A 27977-nucleotide genomic window follows, 5' to 3' on the forward strand; every position below is an offset into this window, starting at 1 on the left:
CCGTGCCGTGCCGTGCCGTGCCGGGCGGGCGGGCAGGGGTTTATAACAGTAACTTCTTATAGCGCGTGCATAGATACAGAGATAAATATATATACACATGTATTTTACACAAAATACTAACCAGTCGTGCGTGCGGGTTTCGGCTGTTGCCCCTCCAAAGCTGAATGCTCCGTGCTAATCTCCTTACGTCACTAATGAAACCTTTTTACCTCCCAGACCTATTTTTTCCCCCAAGAGCTGCTTTCAGATGGATGCTGTTTGCTAAAGCCACGGCGTGACGGCCTGTCAGCAGCGCGGCGCGGGTCGGCTGCGCCGGCCTGGCGTGCTGAGTCCGTGTTTACGTTTCTGCGTGCAGCCTGCATTGGCTTTTCGTTGCACTTTTTTTTTTCTTTTTTTTTTTTAATCTTTTTCAGACGATTTTGCACCATGTTGTGGTACACGCTGCTGTGCACGCGTAATTGCGAAAACGCAAACGGCGCCTTGTGCTCTCTCAGTTTTTAAAGCGCATTGATGTTGCTTTCTTCTGCGTTTCTGAATCGTCTGAAAACGGTTGTAATATGTTTGAGGAAATACCACAAAAAACGGCCTTTGCAGTTTGTTTTTAAACAAAATCCTATGCTTGATATGTGCTCAATCCTGTATCAAATTCMAATCTCCCTGTTTGCATGAAGAAAGGTGTCATTTAATCTTAAATCACAGTATTGTCTCTGTGACTTGCGTGGCCTAAATAAGGCCTCAGGAAAGTAACGGAAATATGTTTAAAATTAACCAAACAAAATCTCTACTGACAACCTGGAGAATGAACTTTGTACTGATTCTTAGTCCAGATCCTGGTCTTATCTATCTAAAACAAAACATCCCAGAGTTTTCTGAAATCATCCTATTAACTTTATCTCTTGGCAGATAAAATAATAAATTGGAAGTAAAAAAAGAAACTCAAACCTACAAAGTTTTGTCATAGCAACTTAAATTTGATACCAAACTATTCTTGCAAGTCTCAGGTGTTATTCTGAAGAGTAAAGGGCCTGAATTAGTTCAGTTTGGGGACTGTAAAACCCACGTGGTAGAATGCATATGTCCCACTGAACACAAACAATCGTAGCTGTGCTTCAGAGTGACTGCAGACTGCTTCTTGGTCCCTTAATATTGGTGAAAATTTTGCGTCTTGGAAATTATACAGGCTTTGGTAGGTTGCTCCTTAGCAATGCCTGAATATTGCTATTATTTTCTGAGAGATAAACATCTGATAATAAAGAGCAATCTTAAAGGTTTTTGCTCAGCTAGAATTAATTGTATTAACTTGTGTTCTGATTTGACATGCAGCACCATCTGGTGGCAGAGGGGTTACTTCTTGCATTTATACTAAAGCAGTGAGCCCAGACCTGCCTGCGCATCAAACTGGATTCTCGAAATACAAACTGTACACATTGGCCCWGTCAAGTTAGTTTGTAAGTACATGTGACAAGAAAGTGGCTGGAGGTCAAAGACTGGCACTTCTGTAATGAAATAACTGCACATGTAACTRTCAAAAAATTTGAGCAGAAGAGCTTTGCGTTAGGTATCTACAGACCTTCAGTTGAAGTCCTGTTGAAGAATTGCTCAGTGACTCTCAGTAAGGCTTCRCTTAATTGTGATAGCCTAATAGTATTTGTAAAGACTAAAGCAAACTGAATTTTGCTTTACTACGGAAAAAATTCTTCTTGTTAAATCATTACATTTATAAAGTGAATTTGAGACCAGTCGGTTAGAATATACAGTCTGTAATTAATCATTCAGATGTTTAATCTCGATTTCTAGGAAAAATATCAAACCTTGTCCAAAAGACCTTTAGACCTTCCATCTTCAGACCTGTTTTTTTAGGCACTGATTTAGATATTTAAGCAGGTGGTATGATCTGTTAAGTCTGTGCTCCCACTGGATTTAGAAGGACTCATTTTGCTTAAAATTGGACATATGCATAAGTGCTGTATAGAGTCTGGTGCTGATACCAATAACTTATAACTGCATGTGTTTGTATTGTCAATTTTTCTTTGTGTTGTCAGTGAAAAAAAACCCTTTCTGTTGCTTTTAGACTACTGCAATGCTTTCTATTTGTAAATCTGTTTTTACCTTCTTGGTAAAACACAAGTTATCTGTAATACAGTCTCATATTGTATGTTGTTTCTGTCTTTTAAATTACAGATATTCCCCTAATGTCCCTTCTAGCATCATGTAATTGTACATTTATTGCGTAATGTAAATCTTATTTATGTGGCTAAATGAATATATGGAAATAAATTCAAGTGTTACTGCATCTGGATAATTCAGGTAAACAAACTATAGGCTACAGRTATGCTGATGTCCATGTTTGGTCCCATGAGAGTCTATCTGTAATTCAATACCTGAATATATAGCCAAACTTAAAGGACCAGACAGAATCAGTGTTTCTTGGTTGTTCTGAGTAATGTGAATTATGCTGATTTGTGAAATTATAAAAAGTAACAAATCACATAGTGATTTTTCCACCTCTTATTTCTTGAATATTTACATTTCTACAATATATAACCACAACTTCATCTTGTGGTTTTCTTATTGTTGTATAAAAGAGAACCTCAACCTTACTCGTGTATTTTTTTTCCCCTTAATAGTCTTCACAGTCTCACTGGTTGACAACAGAGGAAAGGAACCAAGTTTTACTTGATCTTAAAGCTTCAGGCTGGTCTGAATTAGGTGAAAGAGATGCCATCTACAAAGAGTTCAATTTCAAAAATTTTAATCAGGTAATTATTGTTATATACTACTTTTAATATAGAGGAAACATAATTACTTTAATTTCCATATGATCTTGATGGGAAAATATTTATATTCTGAAATTYAGGAGTGTCCTTTTGAGGCCAAACTGTTGGATTTGCTTAGATGGATTGTTCTCTGATTCTAATCTTATTAGGTGGAGTAAATAAATTCCATTTTGTATTTTTATTGTAGATATGTTCTAATATCACTGTTTCTTAATTATAATATCAGGGTGAAGGTCAGGGTTGATGCTATGGGATTAGACAAATAATATTTGATTCTGATTTTTTTTTGATTTAATTATTAGCACTCCTAGACTAATGATGGAAATCTTTAGCTGTTGAATAGTGTGGTTCATTTTTGTCTGGTAAGAACTTGAAAAAGATGGGTAAATGTAAGAATAGAAGCTTTGGGGAGATAAGGTTGGGAAAATATGATAAGCTTCACCTCTTAAACAGGAAAGCAGAGTTCTAATACACTTTCAAATGAATTGCAGTTGCTCATCTTGCACTGCCTTTGGCACAGTGGATTATTGGTTAGGCCTTGCTGGTTTTATATTTGAAGTCAGAATCCTGAGCCGTAATACAGACTATCAAGAACACGTCTTTGAAATCAGTTGCAATCTTACTATGAAAATATTGAAGTTTTCTTGAAACTTATGGTCGGCTGCATTCTAGTTACTTAAATATTTATTTGCAAGAAAATTTGACTTTTGATGAATCAAGAGACTACTTGAAGAAGTCATGTCCAAAGAACTAATTAACTGTATTGAATGTCCTAAATTTGTGAGTTTGTGCAGAAAATTGTGTCCTGTTAATTTCCACATAACTAAGAATAGTATTTCTATACTATACCTTTCATATAGCTAGTCTATTTAACATGTTTAAGTTCAGATTTAAGGACATACTGCCAAAAGATGAGCATCTTTAGTATGTGGTTACGATTTCAATTGTATTTGTGTGCTGACCTCTTTTGCAAGTTTATTCTAATGTGTGTTAATTCTTCTGTTGCTATTTCATTTGATTCTGTTTCTTAAATTCAGAACATATTTTTGTTCTGAAATTAATTTGTGTTTAGAACACATCCAGGACAAATTTTGTTCTAGCCAAAGTAGTAGTGAATTAGTGGATACTGACTACTTTTCTAGGGGAGGAGGGGAGCAATGCAAGACCAATTTTCTTACGGTGTTGGAAAACAGCCTGTATGTGGAAGTGAATGAAGACAGTTCCCATTCTATTTTATTTCTGAAAGAGGTGCTTTCTCAGGTGTGAGAGGAAACAGGATTTTATTAAGGTGACTTGCTCTGGGTRAGATGATTCTTTTCTCCACTATTGGACGGACATAGCAGATCACCACATCGGTATTTATTAGTGTATGTAGGGACTAAGAGTGTGCTGTCAACTGTTTATTTATATGGCTATGCTTAAGCTCCAACAGAGATCTTTAGGAAGTCATAGTAAGCTAGATAAACAACAATTTGCTATGCTGCCTCTTTTTTTTTCTAATTCAGATAGTAGTTATCACAGTGAGGAAAGCCCAGACAGTAGAGGGAAGGTGAGTGAAGTGCTGAAGCTCTTCTAGACTGTTCTGAACTAGGTGAGAGAGAGAAGGGGGAGGAAAAAAAAGCAAAAACAACCCAACTGCTGAAAAATGAGCTCATAAGCAGGACAGTGCTGTTCCAGAGAGCACAGAGTCCTTGGTGGTTTTTTTTCCTAGATTGCACTTTAAACCTGAAAGTTAATGTAGAACAAATTAAACCATATCATATAACAAATCACGGGGCAGCAAAGGAGGRGAGTCCATGAGAGGAAGCTCACATGAAACCAGGAGAACTGAAAGAACCAACAGAGAGCAGCATGTTTGACCTTGATGAGATAAAAGAAACACATGGAAGAGTTGAGATTTCAGCCTTTAGGMTTGGAATGGTCATGAAACAGTGTTTCTGCCAGAGCATAGTCAGAGTCCTTGTTGGTTCAATAAACTAGAATATTTTTTAAAACAGATAATAGAAAATATTTTTGCATACTGTAAATATATTAAATCACTTTGATCAGATGCATATAGGCAGTGTACTGGCAGACATATTGAGAGACAAATTAGTGTGCCCCACCAGCAGATAGCTAGAAAACCCCCAAATTTTTAGGCTAAAATTAAAAAGTTGGTTTTTGACTCCAAATACAATCTTACAAAATATGTAGATACTCATATGTCTTCCTCACTTGAAATTCAATAAAGAACATATATATGTAGGAAATCAAGTGTATTTAAATGCACATACTAGTAAATGGTTATAAAGTAGATGTTTATACTTCTAGTACCCATCTCCCTAGCAACAGTAGTTAAAAAAAAAAAAAAAAAAAAAAAAAAGCTACTTCAGTTGTTTGGAAGGTATTGGTATAGCCTGTCTGTGTTCCATTCTTGCTTGCCCTTCACAGACCTTCTTTAAGGGAGAATTAAAATTGTGTCAGCGAAAGTTGGGAACTGGCTTAAAAGTTTAACTTTTTCATGGCAGCACTTGGTACATCCAGCTGGGAAGACAAGCAGACTGRGTTCTCTCTGTAGCTCTGATTAGGATCAAGGTTATATGTGAATATCTGAAGGCAGACTATCACATACTATTTTTAAAAAATAGGTGAAATACCATCATTTGCAATTGCAGAGGGTGGAAGCTGTTTGTGGTATCATAAGGGCTTAGTGTATGATTTCCAGATAGGATATTCAGAGCTGCTGGTAAAGAGCAAGTATTTGTCTTTTGGAAAACTGAAGCTGAAAGTGAATTAAAATGAACTGATGCATGTGTATGCTCATTGAAGCTTATGCTTATAATACTCTAAGTAAATAAAATTTATTACAACTTAGGGAGCACATGACAAAAATAGAGCTATATACCTGCTTTGTAGCATGGAAGAGTTTAGTCTTGTAATGAAAAGAGCAAACTTTTAGGTACAGCTTCTTTTATTTAATGTAATAAATCTTCTGTTTACAGTATTTAAAGTGTGAGTATTTAGTAAAAGTCAGAGAACTGAGAAATATAATTTCCTCAGTGATCTTCATTCTGCCCTTTTACAGATGGCATAAAATCAGGTGTGTAAAAAATTGAGTTAGTTGAGCTGACGTGAAAGGTATTTCAGATTTATGTTTTGCAGATGATATTGGTATGATTAATGTATTCATTGCTTTTTTATTACTTCTCACAGATAATGTTCATAATGCATGGAAAATTCTGTGTCTTTAAAATCTATGCCAGGTTTACAAAGTCTGTGTATGTCAACAGATGTTAAGAATATAAACACAACTTTTATTATGAAGTTGTGCAAATGTGTAGACATGAACTTGGTTTATGTATATTATTTTCAGCATGAGAATGAAATGAAACTTCTGTGAAACAAGAGTTATTTAGATTCTTGAAGCTTTCAGGCTGAGATTAGCTTGGTTAAAAGCGATCAGAAATGGGCTGCCTTCTTAGTAGCTGACAAGCTAATGACACTTCTGGCTTACAGAATTATTTTGCAAAAGAGCTTAAAACTGCTGATGCTGTTTGTTATTTTGAAGATACATTTTCATGAAAATGGGCTTTTGGAATACAATTCTCTAGAACAAGTTGGAAAGAGTTTGAAGTCCCAGTATAAAACCCTTGGTTAATCATGTTTCTGTGGGTGCCTCGCACATACTAATCCTAATGTCCTACTAAAACMGTGTTAGTGTTCAGTGTTCTGTACTCCACAACATGGTCTAGGCGCCAAAAGAAGTGTTTGATGCCTGACGGGATTATTTCTTGCCCCTCAGCTGAACAGCTCCTGGAGAATTGGRGTGGATAGACTTAGACTGGTCTCCAGCAGATCTCAGAATCCTGAGATGGTTCTGGGTGAAGATGAGCCACCATAAATTTTACAGCTACRTCAGAGCTTATTAAATTGTATTTTTCCTCATGTACAGGTGTACGCTCTATAGTCATTGACTGGCAACAAGGCAGCAAAACCCAGGGCTAGTACTACTGCTTTTTTTTCTCTTGTGTTTTTCCTCTATTTTTCTCACTTCTTTGTGAACTGGTAGAGAACAGATATGAATCTGGCTTTTAAAATGTGCTGTGGAGAGCTGTTGTGGGAGACAGGAAAAAGCAAAAAATTATCAAGGCTTTCAGGCTACTTTGTATCACCAAGAGGTGTTTTAAAGCCTGTTGATTACTGTTTCTGTGTGACTGCAACAAAATGTTTATCTTCCAGGTATAGAGCAAGCAGTTTGTTTCCAGTCTGCCAAAGCTTAATTCAGGACCATRATAGAAATATAACTGGCACTTTCAGACTGTACCAGTAAGTTTTACTAAACATAGTTCTGAGATTCAGAAAAGAAACTGCATATTGGACAAATGTTTGAAAGTCAGTAATCCAGGGAGGGTAGAATTGCTGAATACCTTCATGTCCTGACCTATATCTCAGGAATTTATTGGAGTTTTCTCAGCATTTCAGYTCACTAAATGTCAAGAGGAGTGATCATGCAAAGGGGACAGACTTCGCTTAAAATCCAGAATTTCTGCTGAAAACACTTTGCCTGTCTGTTCTTACAAATTGTRCTTATAAGTAATTCAGAAATTCAGTTGAAGATCTCTTTTTGATTTGATCGCTTTGCATGGAGGCAATCTATTTGTCTTCTGACCAGTCGTATTAGTTTCTTGCTTGGGTTGTGTGGACAGACCTAACAACGGAGGAGAAGGAAGTARTAAGGCAGAAAACTCCTCTGGGAGWGATGAAAAAAATGAAATTTGGCTTTCTAGGAATTTATCCTCCCTGTCTCTTTTTGCCCTTACTCAGATACCTCCAGCTCTTCTTCCTCATGATGTTCCTCCAGCTTCATCATTTGCCTGACTGAGCTGGGCAGGAGGCAGCATGGTTATAAATGGCCCCAAGAGCCGTATGTACTGGCTGGTTTGCCGACAGGCAAACAGAGAGGAGCAGTGTTGAGTCCTCAGTTTGGGTCCTTCTCTGTCCAACTGCTCATTTTCACCAAATTTGCAGGAACATCATAGCTTTTAAACTTCTGTGTTTCTTGTCAAATTTGGCTGAATTTGACCAGAGAGCTTAAGGGGCAACTGCCTGTGTGATTGCATTTCCTTAAGTAATCATGCAAAAGTAGAAAATACAGTTACAGAATTACAAAGGTGGGCATGTTTGATGGCCTGGTTCAGTATTTACAGCTGCTTTCTTTTGTAGGATAATTTTGAAATGAAGGCTTCTATAATTTCATCTAGCATATTTCCAAAAAAGGAAAGTCTTTCCATAGGTGTGTAAGACCTCTRATGTCATTTTAGAAGATGACTGGAAATCAAGTGCTTTAAAACTTTTAGAAGTTATTTAAAATACGTTTTCTGTTCTGATGACACAGGTGAAAGATGAGCCTGAGGAGAGATGACAGTAAGAAAACTCTTTGGAGAACTTCATGTAGTGAGAGTAGAAGCACATGTGTTTCGTTGCAAGTGTGGAATCCTGTTGTTTGAGAACTTCTTTGGAAGAGGAGTGCACAAGTTCTAGAACTGTTAATTATTCTCACTTTACATTTCCTTTCTAAGTTTGCTGGCCATTTTGCTTGCAATCCAGAATAAAATCTGGAGCAAACTCTCACAGAACACCTTACTATAAAGAGTAGTAGAAGCCTTTTTTTTTTCCGTTCTTGAAATGCCAGCTGTTTTCCTTTAGCCGTAGGAAGACATACTCAGTTTTGTCCCTTTAGATTGGTTATGGTTATATATCATGGTTATAGTATGGTTATATATCCAAACTAATTTGGTAGGATATGCAGTGAAATTCTTTATTTGTTTTAATCATCTTACTTGGTGAAAATCCCTTGGCATGAGTCCTTTTTTTTAGGTACCTTTATTTTGTGAAGCTCATTGACCATTCATCAAGTTTACCCTATGGAACTGGAATAGCGGGGGCATATTCTTAATGAGTTAGTGCTGTGCTGGTTGCTCCAATCATTTTAGCTTAGTTTAATTTACTGTACAATAATGCTGAGCATGTCTGAATGTAATCTGTGTCGATACTTCCTTTTCTGAGTCCTGGCACATTGCTTTGTCTTCTGTGTTGATCAAAGATTGGAAAATTTGTTTTTATATGCGTAGGCAGTGAATTTCATTACTGTTTTATATACTTAATCTTTTGGCTGTTTGGCTGAAATATGTCCAYGCCTTTTACGTATTGAAAACATAATATCCTTTAACCTACAATCTGCAGAGTTAAAATGAATTTTATTTAAAATATTCAGTTGTGGACCACATCTCCAGCTTTTTATATGCCACAGTGGTCTTGTTTTTTTTTCTTCTCCATTGTCTGATAGTGAGGTCATTTTCAGTCCTCTGAGAAACTTTATTCCCAGCCAGATGCGGGCCATATATTAAAAGTAGCACCTGTGGCTAATATCACAGCAGCTTACCATAAATTTACATGGTAACTAGGATTATATCTGTCAAGACTGCTAAAAAATGTCTAGATTTAATTTGATTTCCAGTATTGAAGGAGCTCTCCAACATTTTGCTTCATAACTATATTTTAAAAGTTAAAATCACTCCATTGTTAAGTTTTATGGCACTCCTAGTGCCCATTAAGTTGATTTGTTAAATGGAGGTCAGAATAAAGCAAGTTGGCTACATTAGGATCGGAAACCAACCCATTTGTGACAAATTTAGTCCTCGCGTGTGAATCTTCTCAAAGCCTCGGTACTGATTGGTTTCAGGTGTAGCTTATGTCAGTTTTGTTTAACCTCAAAGAAAGAGCAACATGAGTCCATTATTGTCAGTTATGCTAACCAAAAGACAAACCCATTTTCATTTGTTTGGGATGTTTGTTTTTTTTTAATGTTTGCTTTCTCCCTCTTTTTAGATTTTTCACTAGATTACCTGTTGAATGCAAAGAGTTGATTTTTTTAAAAAATTATTTTTATCCATCTAGGTAAGTGCTGTTTTTCATATAGACTTTCCTAAACTGCTTCATTTTCCATTATCCTTTGAGTCCTCTCCCATATGCTATGATTTGTGCACCTGCAAAGTTATGAAAGTATTTCTTTTGGTAGTTAYGTTGTTCACCAACTTCCCTGCATTTATGAATACAATAACTGATTTACAATAAATCAGAATTATTTATGAGCAGATTTACAGAGTTGAGAAAATCTTTGTATCAGAAAATAATGAATTTCTGGCCTATCTGCCTGTTGACATTTTTCTTTATTAGAAACTGATAGTGAAATTTTCAGGACTTGCAAAGGTTAACTCGCAGGCTAAACCAGCGCGAATGAACTGGCTCAACTGGCTCAGAACTTAGCATAGTAAAAATATATTATTCCTAGATGATCACACCTTCCTCGAGTTTATACTTGTGATTGACTTAGTAAATAACACTCTTGCCTCTGAGTCAGGAGGTCAGCGGGTCAAGTTCCAGCTGCGGGACCTGGATGCTTTCCACCTACCCACATCCCTGTATGGCAGTGGCTCCGAGAAGCTGGCGAGCTCCAAGTATGCATGAAACTAAATGAAGGTCCTTGGGAGATCATTCCTTTGAAAGCTTAAGGTTCTTCTTCCCTGGCTTTAAAAGAGAAGGACATGATGGTAGTGGCCAGGTCAACATAGCCTGTTTCCAATAGTAATTCCAGTTAACTGGCAACCAGCAGTTTTTCTACCGATGAGAAATGCTGCAAAACTAGAAAGTTTACTATGATGGAAATATTTAATCTGTTTGCATCTAGGCAGAAATTAAATGCTTGGAGCTGGGAAGYACTGGATTTATTTTCTTCTCATGGCCAACGTGGCTGGTGGGGTACAAGARCACATGTAAAGTCAGTCTGTGCTCCAGAACATTATCAGTCTGATGTTCTACGTTTGCCAACGTTTTTCCCATTTTAAATGTAGATGCCKTAGTGTATCAGCTGCCTCTGTCTTTTAAAGCTCTTCACAGTTTAGACTTCTCTAATGTATCTGGGTGTCTATTACTGTAAAACCTGCATCACTTTAACAGCATGTCAGTGATGCCTGTTTTAATCAGATATTTCCCTGTTTAATGCTTCTGCACTCCTAGGGAACCATTACTTTATCCCCAAATTCCTTCCTTAAAACTTTGCTATTATAATGTGTATGAGAAACTTCTGCTAGATAAAAGTTAGACAGGTGGCAAGTTGTGATTGCTCCTTTTGCTATTCAGTTAGTCTTGTCACCTCTTTGGCTAGGGTCTGTGCATASAGATCATAGCGCAGTGGAGTCTGGTCTGTTTGTGACAATACTAGTTACAGTATCAGTATCACCATTATAATATCATCATTGCAGTACCACCCTTGTCAGGCTGTCAGGATTATTAAAAATATCACAGGATAATGATACTTAAATGGAATCATTTTAAAYTGAAGATTCAGGTTGGGCTTATGTACATCGCTTTCTTCACTGAATAGGTTTGCCGGTAAATTCTGTTTCTTAGATAAAAATAAAGCAAGGTTAACTCTTCCCCTGACTTGTCTTTTTCCCCTGCCCTCCATCCTGAAAAACAAACAAACCAAAAAAAAAAAAAAAAAATCCTTTACTACTTGGTGAGCTAATCTCAAGAATTCTGCCGTGGCAACTGTAATTAAAAGATGACGTAGAAGTGACATCCAAGATGCTGCTGCCTAGGTGTTTTTGAAGTTGCATTTGCAATTTGTTTAATTTTTCTTATGATTTTACTGTGATTAGGAACAGTAATTTTACTGATGAACTAAGCCCCCTCCCCTTCTTTTGTAATGTGTATATTCAAATGCTATGACACACCAAGTAGACCTGTTGTATCTAGATTTAAGCAGACCGCTGCTTAAGGCTCTCCAACTGATCTTTGGGCTGCTCTCCAGTTGGCTCTAATACAAATGCTTTCCTTAAAAGATAGATTTATTATCACTTAAGTAAAAAATATTACAGCATTTGCTTTATGCTTATTTCATGCATTAATCTGAATAAAAATAAATTATTTGTCAATGCCTTTTGGATTTCATGAGCATTCTTGCAGATTTGAAGAGAAGAAATTTTTCTCCTTTTTTCAGCTATATGTAATGCACAAATGGCTTTATAATGATTATTCACTCTGAATTAAACTGGACAAACTGTATATCAGCCATACAGACCTACTAAAAGATAATAAACATGAGCAGGYCAAGTGATTTTAACTAAAATTTGGACTCTCTTACTTTGTTAAACTAACTTGGCAAATGTGGTAATGGTTTTGAATTCACTGGACCACTTCATTTGGGAAAATGCAAATAAGATTTATATTGCCTTTTCTAAAGATGGTCACTCAGAATGATTTCTTTTACCTATTCAGTTCAGGAAACCTCATACCTTATAACTTTATGCATTAAAATTTATTTGTATGGGGGTGCTGGGAAGACCCCGATTTAAACGCAAATAGTACATCTTTCCAATGTGCTTATATTTAACCTTTTGCATCCCCTTGCAGTTGGAATAGTGCCTGACTACAGTTTTAAAACTGTAAAGAACACCAGCACTTCTCACTTTCTGGTAGTCCCCCTCCAAAAAAGCAAGAAGGAAAAACACGCTTTGGGGTATTATACTCTGCAATTGTAATTAAAAATGGACTCTGGCTGGTAGAATAAAATAAAATAAAATTACAATGCACCTATTTAAAAATTAACCATTACTTGCCAAAAGCACATCAAACCCACTTAGCGGACATCCGTTAATCCAGCGGTTAGCTGTTTCAGGCTTTAATGCACACTGTTTTACACGTTAACGGTTTTGAAGTTCCAGGCCAACGCTGACCTTTCACATCTGCTCCTTTCACAGTAGGAATCTCCACTTACTGCTTCCTGTCAGGATGGATTAGAGTGACAAAATGCAGCGCTTGGGCTGGCTGCAATTTCGTTTTTGATCAGAATTATTTCTTTCACAATCACATTTGCTAAAATGTTACATCTGCTGTGAAAAGCCACTGGCAGACCCACAGTTTATCAGTGTGATGTGAGTATAATTTTTCATTCGTCTTTCATAAAGCTGTAAACCAGCTTCAGATAGGTTTTTGGGGGAGAACTTCCCTTCCTCCTTCTCTTCCTCCTCTTGCCCTTCTCTCCATTTGCCATTTTCTTCCTTTGATTTTGTTGGGCTCAGATGAAGAGTTGCTTATGTTTTGAAAAACATGAGGTTGACTGGGATGTCTTTGAGGGATTTGCATGAAGCTTTTGCTGAAGAACGTATTGTTCAGCTAGGAGCCTGGGTTTGTTAGTGCTGAGCCAGCACCTTGCTGCTTTGCTTATTTATTGCTAAGGGTGCTTTACAGGAAAATGTTTTATATTCCTAGGTGCAGAGGGGAAGGTCCTGATTCATTTCATGCTTGAGTGTGATTTTCATTGTGCTGCGATGAGAATAACGATAGATGGTTAAATATGTGTTTGTGTATTACCAAAATGTACCTTGTTAGAAGAGTCTTTATGCTGTAATAGGAGTGAGTGGTTTTAGCAAGCAAAAATACTGTTAGCTTTACACGCTCAGGTTGTTGTGTTTATGCATGCTTCTTTTAATGCCCAATGTAATTAAAAACAAAACAAAACAGAAGTGTACAAAGGGTTTCCTGTACTTCGCCATGTGCTCATTTGAATTTTTGTTTTCAACAAAAACTTGGAACTTCTTAAGATATTACATAGTGCGTGCACTCRCTCACTTACAGGGCTGTGCTTAGAGCACACAAAAGTTTTGAAGACATTTAAAATGTTGAGTATAGGTTGTGCACTTCTTTCTAAATTGTAAGTGATAAAGTGAACCTGTATTTTTAATACTGTATTTTAATGTAGTTCCCTTTATCCATTTCTCTGTTACTTGCTTCAGCCATTGCTCCAAATATTAAATACAGGAAATGAAGCACAAGTCTATGAAATTCATGCAGGCTGCGCATGTTTTGTTACATAAGGAACGTTGGGCGTTATAAAAGAGGCAAACTACCCAGGGTTTGAAGAATGTCCCAGAGATAAAAATGTTGTCTGAAATGATAATATCTCTCTCCTACTCTTTTTTCACAGGATCTGTGATTTGAAGTGTTTGTGTTAAAAACATATTATTTGAATTTTATAGCGCAATGTAAAATATAAGCCAGCCTGTGCTGGCCCAGGTGAAACTCCTGCTGAGTTCACTGCAGCCATGTGTAATCTACTCCTACTGAAAAGGTCATAGAAGCCTTCTSAAAGCTTATTCTGACAGTATAGTAGGATGTTTTCAACAGCTCGGTTGAATGAAATGATTCCCTGACCAGATCGGCAGTATGTGTTCCTCAGACCACATTATTTTATAGCTTTAGATCTTTTTCATTTCTGGCTTGGCCAAGAGGCAATTAGAGCGCCTCTCTGAATTCCTCACACCTCCATCTTCAGCGATTCCTCTATTGCGTGCTTGAATTGTTGACCTTGTGATGTGTCTGTCTTTAAAAAACCAAAGCAAAACAAAAAAGCTCCGTGTAGTGGTAAGAGGATAGCCAAAGATGAAATGATCATGAGACCAGCTGCTTCTTCTCTTAATCTATCATAAAGCAATGAGTTTCTTATCACTCTTTGATGTTTTCTTAGGCTCATAAATGGCAGAGATTTAAAGGATTATCGGAGGCAGGATACGATTCCTCTTGGATACTCAGCAGAGAATATTTTGGATATTAAACTGGTAGTATGTGTAATCTTGGCTAAAAGACCAAGGAGAATTTTGCCTGAGTGCTCCTTATGTTATCAACAACATGCATGGCATGTGAACTTCATTTTCATGTCTACAGAATGAAATCATTCCTTTGTGTACAAATGAAAAGGAGCACTGGAAAAATAGCAGTATTTCTGCCATGGCCAAGTCCATTTCATCCAAAATGTGGCGTAATGGGATAATGAACTTCCCTGTTCTTCTTCTGGATCAGTTCAGAAAAGCTTTCTATTCAAGAAAGCACCTGAGCGCTATAAAAGTCAGGGTGTTTGAGCACATTTTTGAAGTTAAGCATTCACTTAAATTAATTCTCATTTGGTCCAATTTCAAATAGCTTTATGCTGTGGGCTAGAACTATGTGATCAAAGATGTTTTAACATCATAGTCCCAAAATATTTGTGCAATATGAAGCATACAGGTGAGTAGAGTGACTTAACAGAAGATTCAGGTGCATGAATTCAAAAGGCTAGAATGGGGACTAACTGCATCTTATTACTAGTTTGTTTTTATAGTGTTTTGTTTGAGAGCTTTATTACAGTACAGCTAGAGTTTTGATTTGTTGGGCCAAACATTTATTTTAACAAGTGAAATTATCATTGTTCTTCCAGTTGCACAGCAGAGAGTTTATTATTTTAAGTGACTGATTGCTTTAACAGGTGCTCAGTTAATGGGGACTTCATTGTATTATATAATGTTTTTTAGTTAGGGTGCAAAAAGCTCATTTAAAAAAGTCATGTTTCTTAAAATAGCCATTTTATTTGGTGTAAACCTCCTAAGTGCAACCTTTATATCCGTTTTTTGAGCACAAGAAAATGGCTTGGGAGGTGGAGGGCAATACTTAGCTGACTGTGTGGCTGGAGGATTTCTTCTGTGTCCTAGTTCATTCCAGAAATGTGTGATTATTTTCTCCCCTTTTCATGTGTTGAGTGATGAAGAGTACTGTTAAGGAGAAGGGAAAGTGTAGGTTGATAAAACTAGATACGAATATTTAAAATCTGATCGAACCTAATTTTTGAATGAATAATATTTACGAGGCTGCGCTTACCTAGAGCGTGAAGGGCGGGGGTGGGGGGGAAGGTATTTCAAATGCTTATCTAAAATCRCAATCTAAAATATATCACAAAAGCCATCTGTGGAAATGTTGTAATAATGCATGATTTTAGCACCTTAGGTTTGTTGCTGAAGCTGCTACAAAAGARTTCATTTAGCAGTAAGCTAAGGAAATACTGCTAAATCTTTACTTTTGTTCCCCCCATCATTTAGCTCTGTTGCCTTTGAACCAATTGACTTCTGATGTGAATTATTCAGTATTATTGGGTACTAGGTAAGGTGCAAAGCTCAGCCTTCAGTATCAAGGCCACAGCTAAAAGCCAGCTAGGTCAGGATGAGGATGCATGGCATAAAGGTTGCTGCTCACACAGCATCTCTGCAATAAGCTTGTGGATGCAGCTGCCCACGCCAAAGCAGATGGCACGTTAAAGGAGATGCCATTGCTAGGGACTCCTGGGACCTTGTTCGAGGTTTAGCCGGGACTTTAAATTTAGGACCTTTACTTATTTTTGGATAAGTCTTTACAGGCAACAATAATAATTTTTATATGCCTATAGCAAAAGAATGTATCTTCTAATAAGGTGGAATTTAGATCGTTTGAAATTTTTATCACTAGCAGAAAGAAGGTTTTGTGCTGGTTTACAACATCTCTATGTTTTCTTACTTCATTCAGTCAAGCTTATAAATCTTTTTGGTGGTACAGATGATTAAATTGGACATGAAATCTGTTCATTGAATGACTGTGCGTATTATCTGCTTTCTGTTCATGAAATCCAGGTGCAATCACTTATTGTAATAAAAATGAGAATAGGAAAAATGATCCTCAGATAACACCGAGGCTGCTGGAAAAGTAAAAATAAGGAGGAAGAAGGTAATAGATGTAACATGTTGTGTCATATTATCACCAATAAGAGAAAAAATAGGTCCAAATTCAGCAATTATGAAAATACTGATATAAGCAGGGTTTAAAAAGAAAGTAAGGGTGAGATTTGTCATGCAGATTGTGCTTGAGTGTATTTTGCACATGAACGAATGTGAGGGGAAGATTAAAGCAAAACAAGGAAGAAGGATTTAAGAACAGGTCACTACTCTTTATACCTTTCTATTAGTTGCTTTTCTTGCATTGATTTTCCGTATCCCGTAGCCTTAAGAAAAAATTTGTACTTGTTTCAGACCTGCTGAATCTCAGATGGCGCAAAATGTGCTTGCACCTGCTGTTCTATGATAAACCTCTATCTTAGTTTAGATTCCTGCTGAATTTGGGAGATAAAGTCTTTGACTCAAACTTATTTTAGAGAATCACACCTTTAGTAGCATCAGAAGTATAGAGCTTATAGTGCTGCACCTGGTCTAGATTGCACTGAGTAAATGTAAACTTTTCTTTGCTCTGAGCAGCTTGGGCTTTTTCCTGAGGACAGAATTCTTGAAATTGCCTTCTGTCATCTCCTGCAGCTCTTGACATTGTACTGGTACCTGTGTGAGAAAACATCCCGGTTTAAAAAAGGCCATGCTTCAGAGCTCCGGTTCTGTTTGCCTCCATTTATTCTTCATGTTCTTAAAATGGGTAAATCATATGACAATAAACAGAAATACCCTCAATGAAGAGAAGAGGGGAAACTGTTGTTTATCTGGTCAGGTGGTTTAGATTAGCAGTGATGCTGGTCTGTATTATGTTACTTTAAATCATAGTGTCCCAACAGGACATAAATTATGAAGATTGTTACASTATGTTTCATCCAATGTAAGATCAACAAATTGGAATAATTTTTTTATAGGAAAATCAGTGCTTTGGCAAGGTTATTGTTGAAGAATTTAATTTAACTTGAGCTTTGTTTGCATTATTTCCTAATATATAAAAACTATTTGCATAATGTATGAAGTATAAACATTTTCAGAATCAAAGGCCAGAATGCCTTTTCCAAGATTACGTAGAGTGGCAAGCTACTTAGAATAGATCAGTGTTTGTGCTTTTGCTGTCAAAAATGTTTGATATAGAGCTGGCTAGCTAGTTTCTTCACTGACATAATTGTAAACAAGTGTTGCAAGACAGAAACAGCTTTCTTTGTAGAATGTAGTGTAAAGGTTTTCACGTTCTGTGGCAGACCTAACATGTAACTTGGAGTATGGGGTTTACAGCTATGATATGAATATAAATAGGTAACTATTTTTAAGAGCCAAGTAACATTTCATTTTGTTATAAATGATGTGTGCAGATATGTGGGAGGGGTGTGAGCAGTCAGCACTGGATTTCTAAAAGGTTATTGTGAATTCAGAAGAATGTAGACAATTAAGTTTGAAGTTGTAGAGTGTGGGGGGTTTTCTTTTTTCTTTTTTTTTTTGTTTGTTTTTTTTTGTTTTACAACTCCACATTTCTTTCCTTAAGACAGAAACGGCATCTTGGTGCATGCCTGCATGTCTGTAGTATTCCACTTCCATCCTTTCCCTGTCTTAGTATCTTTCRGAGTCATGGGTAGTGTTTCCCCAAGTCCTGAGCAAGGCTTGGAGAACGGTGCTGTTGGAAGTATTAATAGTTTGAGTAGCCAGATGTTAATGAAGAGGAGAAAAAAAATCACCACCCTAGATTTACCAGGAATTTTTCCTGTTCAGGCCCTGCTTGTGCTCCATGTGTGGATTGTGTAGTACTGTTTCCTAGGCCTGGGAGAGAAATGGAGGTAATGGGGAAACTTGGGCGAAATGTGTTAGCCTGCTATTATGGCAAATAAGTTGTTAAAAGTAAGGCCTTAAGTTGTTGTTCTTCCTCTGTTTTCAGTGTGCTGTTGTTGCTGATCTTCAAAGAGATTAGCGTGTCTGTGACTTGCTACCGTGACTCTCCCACCAGTGTGGTGGGGGACCTGGTTCTGTGGAACCAGGAGTTATGCTAAGCACCAGACAAGGCAGGTGAGGGACTGAGGTAAAGGTCTTCAAGATGGTCTGTAGCAGAGCAAGGTCACAGAAGGGGTTGGATGATCGAGAAGATATGATTTTAGGATGTGATTTAGTTGCATGGTTAAAAAGGATTGTCCTAGTATTTTTGGAATGATATTGGATTGTCCTAGTATTTTTGGAATGATATTGAAAGAGGGAAGAGCAACAGTAAAGTGTCCTCCTGTTTTATGTCGAGTATAAATCCAGATTGGTCCAAAACAAAACAAAAACAAAATGTCTAATGCCACATGGATTCAATTTCCCTGGAGAGTGTTCAGATAGACTGATGATGCCAACAGGAGAGAATCCCAAAATGGGCACATACTTTTAAGAATGAATACCTGTCCTTGTATGTTGCTCTCACCTTTTTAAATATTAATTGGATTCCTCCTTTTTTGTGTTTTAACCACATTGTCACTTTCACATTAATAGTGTGATGCTACAAGATTGTGCATATTTATAAGGTAAAAATATTTCTTAATGGAGTTAATAGAATTAAAAGAAAACATACTCAATTTTTCTTGCGAGCAAGCAGAAAATGTCACGAGATTAAGTTAAACCCTAGTGACGTTACAAAATGTACTTTAATTTAGCTTGACATTAAAGAGTTTTCSCTTTTGTCTGCTGGCCCATAGCTCACTATTAGGTAGTAGTGTAAGCTAGATATGTGAAAACCTCTACAGCTTGGAACTGAACCTGAATGATTCGAGCTTATTTTTGTGATGTGTTCAGACTGCTTGAAGAACCAGAAARGATACCTGCTATAAACTGTGTGCAGTGATCATTTGTGCTTGATGAATGGAAAGCAAATGTGCTAAGCAGAGTTATCTATTGTCATGTATGACAATGTCACTATAACTAGTGTTATTTATGCATTTCCCACYGATAAATGATACAAATGTAGCACTGATGGGTGTGGGAGGGAAGACAGGTAGCCCTTACATTGCAAAAGGTCGAGGTTAATGCTGCCTCAAGCATTATAATGACAGATGGGAGGCAGAAACCTTAATGTATTTGTGATTAGCATATGGTTTCCTTGGCGGAACGTCTGAAGGATTGAAGAGGCCTGGGTACTGTCTTCAAAATTTACACATTTTAAAATAAATAAATAAAAAGTATGGTTATATTGTTGAGCCTCTCAGCTGTTTTTCTTGAATATCTTCATTTTTGTGTAAAGTATTGTCAGCTGCTTTGTTCTGGAGATACACTGTGGTAATCTATCACTGGGGACTCACTGTTCAGTGATATATTAGCACGACATATCGACCTGTGTTGCTTTGATGTATAACTCATCAAGATAATGTTGGCAAGTGTTGTACAAAAGAAGCATGTTTAAAAAGTATTAAGATGAATTGATTCCTTGCTTAAGAAGTGTGAAAGGAAGAATAATAGCAGATTAGCTCAGGGATCTTGCGAGTCTCCCAAAGCAGTTAAACGCTGTGCAGTGCGAAGTGGTGGATGGAATTTCATCTTTCCTCCCACTTCTGTTTTTCCCATTTTCAAGAAACACAAGTTGCAGTAAGCTTTATTTCTGATAGCATATTTTGTCACTTTAAAAAGCAGTTTCACCAGTCCCAAAACACTACTTGAGCAAGACATGACAGSTGATTTTTTTTAATCTCTTTTTCAMTTTCTTAGTGTAAGTTATTCTTCCAAGAGTAGCTCTGATTTTTATCTCATGGAGGCACACTATGACTGGTAGTGTTTAAAAACCATTTTAGAAATGGTGTTACAAATGAAACACCAGTAGTTTTTAGTTCCTTCTTTCATGGTCTTAAAAGACATAAAGGGAGAAGACCTTCTAGCACATCCAGGGCGTCTCCTTGTCTGTTCAGGATTGCTTTGCTCAGTACTCTTTCTGCTGCTGTAGCTTAGTTTGTTCCAGGGATTCTGCTGTCTGCCTTGGCCTTGTTAGAGTAACCTACATGTACAGATGTTATTTAGCCAGAGTAACCCAAATGTACCAGATGGATTAGGTTGAAAATTTTTACTTAWCATGCTTGTTACTCACGTATCTGACTACTTTGATATAATATTATATAATATTTAATACACTAATGTGTATTATGTATTGTAAAATAATGTCTTTGAACACTTCTTTAGGGCTTCTGGAAAACACATGAATCCTCTCCTTCTGCCCTGTTTTTCAAGTTAAGCTCTAAAAAGTTCTCTTTATTGGCCAAAGGGGCTACAGARCTCTGTTATTAGTATAGTTAAGGTCAAGATTGTGTAGGATTGTACTGTCATAAATAAAGTACTTGTCCTACTTTCAGCAAGAAATGTGTGATGGTCTGATAAACTCTACCCACCAATGCAGTCTTGACAATGATCTTGCACTGCAGACTGTTTAATAATTTTCATTATTTTTAATTAAAGTTGAAAAAGTGCAGACTCCTACTCAAATTAAGGTTGGTTGTGTTGCCGGAATGTGGTAATTACTTTAATTGATCACAAGATAGTTTCCTTGATCACCAATTAGACCAAATTACCGATCAAGTTTCAAGACGTGAAGAAATGTCCAAACTGATTTTATATAATAGTGTTTTCATAGCTAATCAAATCTAAATATCTTTTCCTTCCAGAGCCAATTGTATTTTCTAAAAGAAAGGTTATGGCTCTACAAATAYAAAGGTGATTCATAAACAATAGCGTTCTAATTCATTTAATTGGCAAAGGAAGTATTTAGGACTGGAGATTGCACTGCTGAAATTGCTCAGCAGAACTGTAGCTCATTTTCTTAGTGSGAGATTCTTACTTTTTTGTATAAATAAACTAAACTCAAATACAAAAAGTAAGTTGCTCTGAGTAATTTGCAATGAGAAAGAATGGCTCTGAGTAAAGCAGGGCAATATATATGTATCACATGTGCGTGCTTTCATCCTTTACTATAAASTTCAGCCTACTCTGACTGTGACAGTTGTAGTCAGCTGGAGCACTCCAGCCCTTATTGCCAAGGTTGGTGTTAGAAACAAGCAGCAGGACTGTCCTGGGGAGGGTCCTCTGTTCTGAAATTAATTCCTTTTCACGATACGGGCAGCCTCAAGTTCAGCACTCTTCAAGAATATGTACAGTTCTAAGATGATGTAGATGTACAGTCCATTTCGTCCGGCTGGGAGGCTTTTTGCTGACTGCAGGGAAACGAGAGTATAGATTAGGCCAGTGGTGCACTRACTGGTGAGGATTTGTTGTCATAAAGTGGGAAGGAAGAGCTCCRGAACAGATTCGTCTCACAGGCTAGCCTGTTTGCGGAGTAGTCTGCTCTGTCTTCTGTCCGACCGTAGAGCAACTGATTTTGTTCATGCAATAAATGAAGCACGCGTGTGTAACATAAGCTGCATATGTACATATGTGGGTGAGCTAGTCTGACCAATAGTCATTGGTGGTGCATACATGAACTTGGTAGGTTTTCCTAACTAGTTTTTCCTTTTTTGTTTGTACAAAGGCCATCTAATTGTAGATGCATTGTTGTTGGTTCCAAACTTTCGGGGACAATTCTGTATATATATTGCTATGTTGGAAATAATACTCCAATTAAGCCAATGGGAACTCTAAAAACTTTTAAATAAAATATGTTTCAGCACTATTAATGCATATGTGTTCCACCTTGTCACTGATGTCTAGTGCACAACTTACTGCTTTCTGCTTCAAAGCATTTTGTTGAAACATTTGAAATTTTTTAACCATAATTGTTCACTCCAAGTAAAATTAAACCAAATGAGAGCTTCAAGGGAAGTTGATTTCCCAAATTTTGGAATGCTCTTGGGTCAAAGAAAAAAGCTTTTTAATTGCTGACAGTTTGGTGATTTCCAAATGACAAACCTCATTGGAATGATTTTCTCTGATTATAACGTTTGCATTCATTTGACTGGCAAAGCGACTAACAAAGTCATACTTCATCCAGACACTGATTCTTTTTTTGTAAAGGTTTTTGTAATTTGTGAGAGGCAAAAAGACTGAAACTATTATCAACCATTATATGTTATTCATTGACCACATGTTTGTTTGAAATGGCCATCACTTGGTGGAATGTGGACTATGTATGTTCTCTTCAATAAATTAGCACTACAGAACTACCTAAATCAGGTAGGTTTTTGCTGAGATTGTTATATTGTAATATGAACCAGACCATGGAGGTGGATGTGACTTTGGCTTTACATGTTAATTTAAGTCCCGAACCCTGATGGATGGAACCAATATGAGCAAAGCCCATTGACTTAAAGGCGTTCTCCTCATGCTCTGAGGCTCTTTGGGCCCCATTGCATAATTGCATTCTTGATTTGCATGGACATTCTAATTTTCTTTGTAGTGTAGTGATTTACTCTTAAGTATTTTGGCAAGAGTCTCCTATTATTTCGTTCTTGAGCCTGTGAGAAAGCCTGCATCCTGGAGAAATGTGCAGTGCAGAATACAGGGGAAGAGGATTGGAAAATCTATTTTAACTATTTAAGGTAAAATACGAGATCATAAAGCAGAGAGCCAAACCCACCTGCTGCTTTCCCCCTCCCCCCCAGCTAAAATAAATGGCAAAGTAATTGCATGAAAGGATGTGTTTCTGGTATCTTTCTAGTATAAGAATACTGTGGCATGRTGCTTAATTAGAAACGGCAGGTTGGCAAGGATGCAGGAGATGAGAAGTGTTGGGATAGATGTTTAAAATACCTTCTGGGTGCCAGAGGTAAAATCATTGCTCCCATGCAGTGTCTTTGAATCCCTGAGTAAAAAGCATTTAGTAGAATGATTTACCAGGATCTGAAGGAGATAATTTCTGTGTTGTCAAGAAATGCTTTAGTGGCATGAGAAGATGAAACACTCCTTTAGCGCRTGCACAGAAATGAGGCCCAGTATGCTGGAGCATCTTTAGGAGTTTCAGAGCTTTTAGAGTGAATCTTGCAGATCCAATGCCAGAGTAACTTCAGTCAGTTGCCCCAGCAGATGGCTGAGTATTTTTGGCTTTGCTCTCTATCTCCTAGGCTTTTGGATTTATGACACGAGTTGCTCTGCAAGCAGAGAAGATGAATCACCACCCAGAATGGTTTAATGTCTACAGCAAGGTAATACGTTCACTAGCTTTAGTTACAGTCACTGCAAATTAAGTAGACCAAAATGTTGTCATAGTGGCACATTCTCTGTGCCTTTTTTAGCTTATATGCGATGGAAGAAATAGGGAAATGCAAAGACATTGTGGTGCTTTAAAAAAAATCTTTGCAAAGATAGCCCCAATCTGGATAGAATAGATTGGTGTTTTAGTTTTCTTTTGTTCTGCATACTTTTCTCCAGCTATTTCTACTTCCTTCCTGTTTTTAAGAACTTTCTCTCAACTTTGTTAGACATTCTACCAGACTGCTCCAACTCGGTGTTCTTCCAGTGAGTAAAATATATATATTCTACAAGGTACTAAGATTTGTAGTGGTAAGATGGCAGCAAGGACAGAGTTCTTCTCTGCAATTTGCTGCCAGCTGCATGATTTGGACTGTCACTTAACCTTTCTGGCCAAGATTTAAAAACTAAATAGAACCCTTTAAACGCTTCTTTATTTAACTTGAATAAATGACTGTGTTGAAACTACTGAACACTCACCAACTTTCATTCTTTTCTGTGCAACAAGTTAGGAACGCAGAGGTGTAGGAGATCAGACTGATGTGTAGGTACCTAAATGAGAGCGTGGAATTCTAAATTTAGACTTGATTTTTTTTAAAAAAAAATATGGGCCCCTATGCCTCAACGTAGCAGCTTATAAAATTTGTTTATAATATTACTTAACTGATGGTGGTCTCATATTTACAAGGCTTACAAAGTATACTGCAACCCTTGAATGAAATGTGCTATGTGAGGGTGTGTATGGGGGAGTTATTGCTCTCTATTTTTATTTTCTAATACTTCTCATTKCATTGTATTGAGTTGTTTGTTTTAGTGTTTGGCATAATATATACCAGTCCCACCAAAAATATACTGAAGGACATATGGCGTGATTGTACCTGTTCAGCATAGTTTGTTTTGTGGCAGGCACAGAATGCTAGGCATAATCTTAAAGATGGGATTAATTGACACAGAGTGGTCCAATTAAAAAAAGCCCTAAACAGCAAAGCCTGTATGGCTGGCTTAAGACTGACAGACAAGCTGTGTTGTGGAGTTTAAGAAGCGTTGCCTGCAGCAGCCTGCCTCTCCCCTCTGCTGGGAACTACCACCTCCAGGGCCAGAGCGACAGAGCAGGAYGTGTTCTCGTGTCCCAGCCGTATCTGCAGCTCCTAACGCGAACCCGTTCTCAGCAGCCCTTTCAGTCACCCCAATTAAGGGGTTGTTAAATGGTGACTGGACAAAGTCCTGAACGTCTGCTCTTGATGATTCTCTTGACTTTCTAGAAGGCTTAGAATTCCCTCTTTTTTTCTCGCTTCTTTTCCCCAGATCTCTGTCAAACATTTGAGAAAGTAGCGCCCAACGTGTTGTTTGTGTTAGTCTAAACACACTGATGCAGGCAGCTGCGTCAGAACAAAATGCACCAGTCTGTTTGTTTTTCCTTTTGAAATTCATCTGCAGCAAGCTCAACAATTTTTTCACCTTTAGGGTACTGGTTTTTAACAACTGGTTTAACCAAACACTTGGGCCATTGAATTTTCTGTATACAATTTAGTCACTGGTCCAAATTCTTTGTGAAACTAATATGTGGAATTTAAATGCAAAGAATGAGTTATTTGATCGGACACTTTTTTCTGGATGAAATCCAAGAATGCAAGCCTGTTTTATTCTGCAAAGGGGTTCTCTTCAGGTTAGTGTTCAGGTTCTGTTAAGCCTGCTCACCTACAGTATTTTCTACTTAAATGAACAGTGAGACTCCAATTCAGTATTTGCTGAGAGCTTTTTAGTAAAAAAAAAAAAAAAAAAAAAAAAAACATTTTGCTACAGAGCCCTCCTCTCGAGAGACATGGAGCATTTTAGATTAAGTTCTGATCAGCCTACATGGCAAAGATCAGAATAGCTATTCTAATCCGTTTCCTTTCCTTTTTTACAGGTTCATATAACTCTTATTTCCCATGACTGTGGTGGACTGACCAAAAGAGATGTGAAGCTGGCCCAGTTTATTGACAAAGCTGCTGCATCAGTGTAACAAAGATGTGAAATGTTTTAATATAGTTGCTATCAATATTTTGTGTTTAAATAGCATCACTCATTCATTGTAACTCTGATTTAGGCCAAGTCCCTCAGAGGACAAGATACTTGTTTTTTTTTAAAAAATAAAATAAAAACACAGACTGACTTAGCCTTGTCTGCCTTTAAGACCTCAGTCTGAGAGACCATCCTCTACATAAGCTTGGGTTTATCCTTTGTCATTGCTGGCTCCACATGAGGATACAGAGATAAAACAGCAAAAAAATAAGTTTGAACAATGGTGAATTTCTCTCCTAGAAATTAAATCAGTGATTTTAATATTAGAAACTAAACACAGGAGCAAGCTTCAGTATCCACAGAGCAAAGCTGGAATGAACACTGGACCCCACCCTCCCAGAGCTGTAAGTGCTCCCCAAGCCTGCAGGGGTCCGGGTGGGTGCCGGGCCCTGGGGCCCCCTCAGGAGGAGAGTGCAGACGCAGCTGCCCCGTGAGTGTGCCCTCGTGCCTGGCCACATGAGAGGTTTGTACATCTCTACTCCAAGAACATGATAGCAGCCGGACTGGGTGATTCCCATCCTGCCTCTGGCAGTGACTGGTAGCAAACCCYTAGGGAAGATGAGAGTGGGGCATGCAGCTAGTGATGCCTCCTTGAAGCGCTCAGCAGATTCTGCAGCTCGGCTACAACCTTGTRTTCCATTTTTTTCTGTGAGTTTGTCTAATGGCCATGGGAACTCACCTGTCTTTTTGGCATCCGCTGCCTAGCACCTATAGCAGGTAAGAGTGATACCGTGTGTTTGAGAATTGTTTCCTTTCTGAGGAGGTGTAGGGCTGGATCCTACAGCTACTGCGAACTGTACTTATGATGTATATGCAAAAATCTGAGCGAGTGCTTGAAGCTCGTGTAATTAAACGAAGCATGTGCTTTTAAGTACTTTGGGTCAGTCAAAGTGCTCAGCACACTGCAGGRTCAAGCCATTATTTTTGTCATGGCAATCTCATACCTGTAAGAGAGGTCAGGGTAGCTTTGACAGGCTCCTGTAACGCTGGCAAGAGCTGTCAGCAGACAGGAAAGCAGCATTAGCAGGATTCTCCTGCTAAGCTGGGCTATGCTGAAGCTATGGACACCCTTTTTTGTAATTACAGCCACTTGTTGCAAATGTTGTTCCGAGAGCTGCAGATCCCACCAACAGGTTTTAAAATAATTTCTTCCATGGTTTCAAAGTTTGTTTTTTATCCTGTGATCCTCAGATTTTCTCTGCCAGCAGGGAGAATTCAGCCTGCTTAAGGACTGCAGAAGGGGGCTTCTCTGCAATCCCTTTGCTAACTGTCCCCACCATGCGCAGTCATGCCTCGCAAGTGATTGCTGCTGTGTAGTTACCAGAAGATTGACATTTTATAAATGCCTAAATACATAGTTAGAATGACACCAAAGGCACAGTTACAAACTACTGAGAAATGAGATACATACTAACTTGTGAATCRTTGCCAAAATCTGTCTGGTGCATGTGTTAGGTGTGTGGTCTCTCAAATATTTTTGGATGCAAAAKGCCAATAGCTGACAAGTAAATATTCCTGTTGATAAAATAAGAAAGATAATTTTTTAGTTAATCCTTAGCAAGTGTACTGTCATGCGCTGACTGGTAACAGGAATGAATGTGTCAGATGTTGGAGTTCACTGCCAGTAACTATGCTTAAGTTACGAAATAAAAATGTAAAAGAGACCCAATTCAGATGTTGTGTTCAGATGTTCTTCCCTTAAAAATGTCTTTTCTCACTGAAGCAGCAGATTTCCCTGATATGGCTTGAAAATGGTCGCTGTTGCAGAAATAAATAAAGCTAAAACAAACAGACTGCGATGTCTTCTGCTACTCATGGGGACATGAACAAAGCTTCACCCGAAGTTTTGGTGATGTCTCTAATGAACTGTGAAAACTGTTGTTAGAAGTTGATATATAATGCAAATGCTTTGAATAAAACCAATAAAATCAAATTCCTCCTTTGTAATTTGTTTCTTTGTTATTATACATATGTGACAAAGCTGTTTAGTTTTAAGATAAATAATATTTAGTTACTGGGAGGTCTTTGGTTTAGAGTATTGATATTTATTTACATACTCTGAGAAACAAAATCCCCGCCAACTAACTTAGCTCTCAGAGCTACACTGTCTAGTTACRGCATAGCGCTGTACAATTGCGGTGTTTTGAGGCTCTGACTAGTGAAGAGGCAAAATAGTCAGAGAAGAGGAGCCCTGCTTTGAAACGTGCAGTTTGGCATAGTTAACAACTTCTTGTTAACTTTTGGAGCGTTGCAAAGACCTGTGAGTGTCGTTTGTGAGTATTGCAGTGCAACACTAACAATGAAATAAAAATAGCAGTGAATAAAGTGCTCCCATTTGCTTTTCCAGTGGATGTTGACTTTGAAGACAGTTGCAGGTGAA

The 27977-nt window shown here is 37.6% G+C and overlaps 1 protein-coding gene across 1 annotated transcript; it reads left to right on the forward strand.

The window, feature by feature from the left end:
* Positions 1 to 1156: 1156 nt before the first annotated feature.
* On the forward strand, positions 1157 to 27530 carry PCBD2 (pterin-4 alpha-carbinolamine dehydratase 2; the record flags this gene model as incomplete). The annotated part of the gene is made up of 4 exons (XM_085312672.1): positions 1157 to 1186; positions 2628 to 2759; positions 23407 to 23487; positions 25443 to 27530. Coding segments are annotated over 4 exons (339 nt in total), but the record flags the coding sequence as incomplete, so codon positions are not given.
* Positions 27531 to 27977: the final 447 nt, after the last annotated feature.

Source organism: Rhea americana, unplaced genomic scaffold (genome assembly GCF_003343005.1).
Source record: "Rhea americana isolate MKP2758 unplaced genomic scaffold, rheAme1 scaffold_37, whole genome shotgun sequence".
Lineage (NCBI taxonomy): Eukaryota > Metazoa > Chordata > Aves > Rheiformes > Rheidae > Rhea > Rhea americana.